Raw genomic sequence first — 7,163 nt, forward strand, 5'->3', positions numbered from 1 at the left:
ACTACTCCAGTTCGACGTTCTGTTCTAATCGTGTCTTGTGCTAACTTCAGGAGACATGAATTCACATGAATTCTCAATTTCTCAATATTTTTCGTTGAATAATTTGAATTCGCTGGCTGTCTTTGAGTACCAGTAGCTTATAGCCATATGTTTGAAATAAATGTACCATTATGAATATACACGACAATTCACCCTAAATAGATTTTAAATTTTGTAGTTCTGTGCTATAAAGAGGAAATAAATCTCTTTAAGATTTTGAACCCTTGAAAATTGTCTGCGTAATACTTATATATACCCCAATATACTTTATTTTCGAAAAAAATAGATTTAAAATTGAAAATTGTGTTCTGGATCAAGAAATAAATAAAGTCGCTATCTGAAATCTCTTGACATCACTTTTTGTTGCATTTTAAGCGGTAATTCACCAAATTCACCAAATTCACCAATTATACCACACTTAATGAACACATGTCTGTTAAAAAGATAAGCGTAAAAATTGCGGTGTTCATTTATTTTTTTTCCAAGGTGAGGGAATTATATCGATCGTCGTCGAAATAATGTGCTCGACTCTCTTACATTAATATGTAGTATACGGACATATACTAACACACCCCTCTTCGGCGAGACCTTAATGCAATGGAATTGCTAAAAGTACTGTTCCAAATTGTCCAAACGTACAAACTTTGGAAGATTTTTGTCGAAACTTGGTAATCAACTTTTAATTAAGTTTTTGTCCACATGAATATGGCTTTTAATATTTGAAAACTTATCTTATTATAGTTGTAACAGTTTAAATGGTTTTTTAGCAATATCATATATCTTTTTATTATAATATATATTTTTGAATGTGAAAACATATACCTATAAGTCTTACCTATAACACTTAATTGATTTTTACAATAATTAATTTGATAAAATTAGTGATTGGTTTTACGATCGGTTTTGTATACTATCTTTTATGACTATTGATTTAATTTCTTTTAATAATGTTGGGATGTGCCAAAAGTTCCTTTAAAAACAGTTATAATATTTGGCCTATAAAAGGTTTGCCATCGCTGGCACATAAAATACACTGAAATTTTTAATAATAAAAAATTCATTGCATACTACACGGCGCAATTTTTTATTTTGTTTATTAAGTATTTTTCCACAAACTCTTTTACAAAAAACAGTTTAATTTTTTATATAGTTGCAAAGCCAATAAAAATTTTAAGCGTAATTTATTATATAAATAAAATAAATATTTATTATAACCATAACCATTTTTTTTGCTTCTTAAATATTTATATATATTATTCAATTTTATGTGTATAACCTTAAAAAGAATTTTTTTTTTGAATCATTTCGCGATATTTTTTTTTGTAAATTTCGTGCGAAAAAACCTTTTCGTGTTTACTTTTTGGATCATTAAATTTTAAAATAAAAGTATGAGTACTAAATGAAAAAGAGAAACCAAATCAAATAAAATTTTGATGTTTCACATAAACAAAATAACTGCAATTCCTTTTAAAACAACATTTGAATTTCATGCGTAAACAAATACAAAACTGTGTGTCCCTCCGGAAAAAAAAACTCAAGTAAACACAAGTGCACAAAAGCATTTGAAGTATCTATAGTAATTCACGGAATGCCACTGTGCCTGCAATGCCAATAATCAAGCATGAAAAACAAAAATCAAATAAGAAAAAAAAAAAAACAACTATAAAACACAAACGCATACCGAAGTGGCAAAATATAGGATTCACTAGCAATAGACCAGCAATAGAATAGGGAATATAGACGTTGGTAGCGGGAACAGCAATAACAGTAACGGCAGCAAGTGTTGCTGAACAATATTTTCGTTTTAAACGAGCACAAGCAAAAGTTGGTCTAGGATATGCTGAAAATTTATGTATTTAATAATACAACACAAACTGCAAGGTAGAAATATAGATACATTTTCGTTACGCTTTCGTTACGAACGACATATTCATAACTTACAACTTGCAATATACAACATACAACATACAACGTACGATGTTCACATACAGTGGGTCACCTAGTAACCTGGAGACATTTACACACCAATATAAACATCAGTGTTGGTGTATCCTCCACTGTTGCTCCTTCTAGTCAACTTTCTGAGTTGTGGCAATAGTGCCAATGCTGCTCCTGCCATTACATTGCCGTTGTTGTTGTTGAAGTATTTGCATTGGCGTCGTTTGCAACTTTTGTGTGCTCAACTCAATTCTGTGTGTTGGAATTTTCCCGTTTTTCAGCACTAATTACTTTTTTAAATTACATTTGCCTTAGGCGTACTATGCATAGCGCACCTCCGCAGATGACACCAAACTAACAAAAGTACTTTACACATTCATATACGTTAACGTGAGCAATAAATTTGTAGATGCAGTTGCAAAAGGTTAGCTTCTGAAGTGTAAATCCTGTCAGTTTATTGAATACGTTTTTCGTTAAAAATGGATCGATAAATGCAAGTTCCTTTACGAAGTTTTGTGTTTGCGAACACGTGTTAATGAAAATTGAATTTGTTAAACTTTTAAGTTTACAAATTTTAATCTCTTTCAGATGCATTTTTCGATTAAAATATAAATAATTTAATCTTAATAAAATTTTAGTATATGGATTTTTAAATGTTTTACTTATGTGATTTAAGCCAATTGATATACATGAAAGTGCTTATCACATCTATACTTCGATTAACGGCCTAGACACGTTCCGAAAAAGTTGACCATAAAGCGAAAATCCGTTTATCGAAGACTCACTATCGCTTTAGTAAATAAGTTTCTGAAAAGTTTTGTTTTTTGCATTAAAAGTTGCTATAGGAACCTAATCAATAGGTTGGATCAGAACTGTCATATTTTTGGAGGATACTCAATTTCACATTATTTCATAAGACAGATAAATTAATCGGGTGTCCTGAGATATTTTCCAATAGTGTGGAATGCCTTTTTGCTCGAGTTCGTTTGCTTTATGTTAGGCATTCAGTTTTTCTTATTGAGTTATTTTTGGTAGATCCTTAAAAATATCTTAGATGTTCTGTACGATGTATTTACAGTGGTTTTAACTTAAGATCCTCTGCACTAAACCAAAGATACTGATCCTTTAAATCCTTCCTTATAACTTATATCTGAATGTAAATTTTTTTGGATTTTGAAATGAAAGATATTTGAGTCGTTCCAATATAAACCTGTTTCATCTTTATTAAAAGCTTGTTTCGGTTTGTATCCACCTCTTCCTATAATTTTTTTCAAAATGTGAAATTCTTTTTCTACGTTTATGTGCAAACTGTGGCGATTTTGAATTTTTTAATCCAATATCAGCTATTGATTGGACGATGAAATATTTCTGGTCGTAAATCCAAAAACTGTCAAAAGAAGGAACGGCCGTTTTAGCGTATATTATGTCGTAATGATGAGCCGCCGTATATCGAAGTATGTTTGATTGTTTGATTTTGTTGAGAAAAAAACTTGTCTAAGTTTATAGTTAATATTTTCTTTAAAAAAGATATCTTCTCTAGAAAAGAATCTTGTGTTGTAGTAATTCATAGTTCAATGGTCCAAAGTACTTTTGGACTCTTTTTACAATTACCTTTATGTCTTAAAGTAATCCCATTCAAGCAAAAGTAACTACTTAATCAATTTTTGATAAATTTGTTAATCCAATATCGGTTTGTTTGAAAAAAATAGTTTGCGAGGAGAAGACTCTGTTGTCTATATGGTGTAAAATCATTTTTTATTTTTTAAATTAAAAAAAAATAAAGGTTTTTTGAGAAAGCATCTTTACTATGTTAAATACTATACTATACAATATTAAATATTCTTTTATAAAACAAAAAAATTGAATTGTGCAGACTGAGTAAATATTTCTTTTGTTTTTTGCTAACATTTTTTAATTTTTTTATAGTAAATCAAATACAATTCGAGTGTCTCTTTGTGGTTTAAAAAATGTACAATATTGCATATCTTTTTTTCTTGGCAATTTTCTACACTGGGAACTTTTTTCGAACCATTAATGTAGCAAATATTAAAAGTACTAGTAGAAAAGTGTTGAAGGTGCTTCAACCGCAACACTTGTTTTACTTTTGCAAAGTTAAAGTTAAAATCTTTACTTGCTCTCTTCTCTACTTTAGTATAGCAATAAATCTTTCCTTACAGCTTCGCTTTACAGCTTTTTTTACTTACTTCAATTTTTTAGTAATATTTTTTATAGTTTTAGTTAACTTTTTGTATTTCATACTTATTTACCTTCTTTTTTTATACATTTTATTCTCTTAAAACTATTAGAACTTCTCATCCGCATCCTTTACTTTTTGTATGAATTTATCTTTCTCATTACTTTTAAAATTAATTCCTTTCTTTTTTTTTTTACAATATACTTTTTTTTCTACTTACAGACTGGCGTAGCACAGATAGCACAGACCATCATGATCGTGTCCAACGACAATTATCCGTTTCATCCGATAGTAAATTACTCGACGATGACATACGGGAGGAGACACGCGTTATAATGCGTCCCAAAAAGCCACCCAGACCAAAATCGGAAGTTTTTCTCAACAAACAGGACCCGCATCCACGACGAAAACGTTTTAGTGCATTTGGCGTAAGTACTACTTAAAAGTGCAATAAATAAGGCATTAAAAACACACTACACTATATACGAGTACAGTCGAGAAGTGAGAAAATACAGTACACTGAGTGTTTAAAGTGTTGAATTGATAAGGATAAAGTTAAGCAAGGAAATGTATTTTTGTTTCATTATTCGCATTCGCATTCCCATTGTATTTGTCGGAGTGATACTAAAATGTCAGGAACAAAAACAACGATAAGCACATTAAGTTTGAGTGTCTTAAAATGAGAAATAAATAAAAAAAAACATCCACTCGTATTTAAACTTTCTTGGCATTCCTTAGTTTTTCATATTATTAAAGAGTTCCGTCTGGTAGTAGAGCCGCTTTTTAAGTTCTTAAGATTTATTGTGTCACTAAAAAATAAATTAATATCTTTTTGCTTCGAAGGTTTTAAATAAAACATTGAAATAGTTGGATTATTAATGAAAGATGGTAACAGTTTAAAAATATTAAATAAATCAAAAGCTCTTAGTATTAGTTTGGCTATTGCTTATTTTAATTCATTTTTGAACACTAAGCTGAGCATTGAGTGTATGCATTAGTGAAGTAGAGAGATTCACTTTGTAATTTATATCAATTTGTAGCAATATTAATTCTTCAAACTGATTGAAAAGTTTAGACACACTTTCATGGGCTATAGGCTTTGAGCATTTTCCAAGTCAAAATAATTAAGTTTAATCTAAAAAAATGCAGTGCTGTTTTTTTTTTGTTTTCTCAAAAAAGTACATCTACAAACCAGGAACTTAACTAGTTTATGAATATTCGTGGATGTGTTTGAAGATGTACAATGGGTTACATTTTAATGCAATATAGCGTAAGCTATATACTCAAAGCAGTGACAAATAGAGGAAGCCCAACCTTGAATATATAGGATGTTTTTTAGCAGCATGAGTAAAATTTGTTTTATTATAATCTGGTAGATACTTTCATATTTATTTTTTTAATAAGATTTCTGGCATATGACCGCCGAGACTACGAATTACATGATTCGTTCCATCAGTCCAATGTTTGACTTTTTTTTTGCAATAAATGTGGCCGTATGGTGGCATGAACATTGTTTTCTATTATTTCAAGAGTTGCTGGTTTGTCGACATAAACTAATTTCCACAATTTGGAAGCTTTGTTCTAGCAATAAACGATTCATAAGGATTCAGCAAACCTTACTGAACAGAAATAAATGTCAACACAGTTTGACTTTCTCAGCTGTGAAACTATATTTATCGATATCGATAGTACTCATTCTTCTTCTTCTCTTATCCTCTTCTGCCATTGGAGTATAGGGTCTCCGATAGTGTTTATGCAGCTTAAAAAATATTCTTTATTATAAAATGACCTCTAGTTTGGTGATGGACTGTCAAACACTTCTTAATTAAATGCGAAATGTTTTTATTTTAATTTAACTATAAAAAATTAAAATATATTCCAGAAGTTTAAAATAATAATAGTTTATTGAAATTATATAAATTAATTTTATAATTTAACGAAATTGTTATTAAAGTTATGTGCTTTTATTTAATAGGGTGACTCACCGTTTGGAAAATCAGATGCCTACATAAAATTGGAGCCACTTGGCGAAGGTTCATATGCTACTGTCTACAAAGGATTTAGCAAGTAAGTAAATTTATATTTTTCAATAAAAATAAATATATGTTATGTTAATTATTTAATTTTTTTAAATATCAACTTGTAACAATATTTTCTTATGGTATATGCTAAAAAGCTTATATTTTCTTATCAAGCTTTTTTCTGGTAAAACGTACTAATGATTCTAGTAGATTTTCTTATGTGAAATAAGAAAATAATGTCATTTCGAATGACTTTACTAAACATGAGCAACTTGGATTCTTTCCATATGTTCCATATGTGAAATAATGAATCTATCTCGAAGAGGGTTAAGCGTATTGCTTTGTCTGATTATTGGTTTTTGAAAAAAATTTGCAAGAGTGAATAACGCTATGAACTAAGTGAAAACTATTTTTTAGAAAGCAAAATAAATGTTCGGAATTATTTTTTCGAGTTTTATTTTTCAATTCCGATGGTTTTTCTTTTATAAACAAAAGAATATATGTTAGATGCTAGCAACAAAATGTACTTCCAGATACGATTCTCTAAATTTGTGAACATTGTTTGGCTGTAGTAGTTTTTTGTCATTTATGTACCCACCCTGCAATTATGTTTCATTTTTCCTGCGTACATTTTTAATGCTTAAATTTTAAAAAAATGTATTCCCTAACTAAACTTTTCATTCCCCTTACTTAACTTTGCCTATTTTTCAATGTTTTCTCATATGTGTATTTTATGCAGAAGTCATTTCTGTCATTCATTCTTACCGCAATCAATCACAATCTCAGTTTGACCCAAAGGAGTACAATGCAAACAAGTTCTGCTTTTATGTGCCTATATGGGATGATGTTTTTATACTCTTCACACAAATAAACGTAGTGTGAATGTTATATATTTATATTTTAAAGTAATCTTAAATAAATCCCATATAGTACTGGTTGTTTAATAGGTTCGCAAAGTTCCATCTATTCAC

General features: G+C 29.4%; 1 protein-coding gene across 1 annotated transcript in view; it reads left to right on the plus strand.

Moving 5' to 3' along the window:
* LOC119667628 (cyclin-dependent kinase 16-like) overlaps positions 1-6,242 on the plus strand; it is a 6,676-nt gene extending 434 nt beyond the window's left edge. The window contains exons 2-3 of the mRNA XM_038076931.1: positions 4,394-4,599; positions 6,147-6,242. Of these exons, the coding sequence (XP_037932859.1) occupies positions 4,394-4,599; positions 6,147-6,242 (302 nt within the window). The remainder of the gene's footprint in view (positions 1-4,393; positions 4,600-6,146) is intronic.
* Positions 6,243-7,163: the final 921 nt, after the last annotated feature.

Source organism: Teleopsis dalmanni, chromosome 1 (genome assembly GCF_002237135.1).
Source record: "Teleopsis dalmanni isolate 2A chromosome 1, ASM223713v2, whole genome shotgun sequence".
In the NCBI taxonomy this organism is placed as follows: Eukaryota; Metazoa; Arthropoda; class Insecta; order Diptera; family Diopsidae; genus Teleopsis; species Teleopsis dalmanni.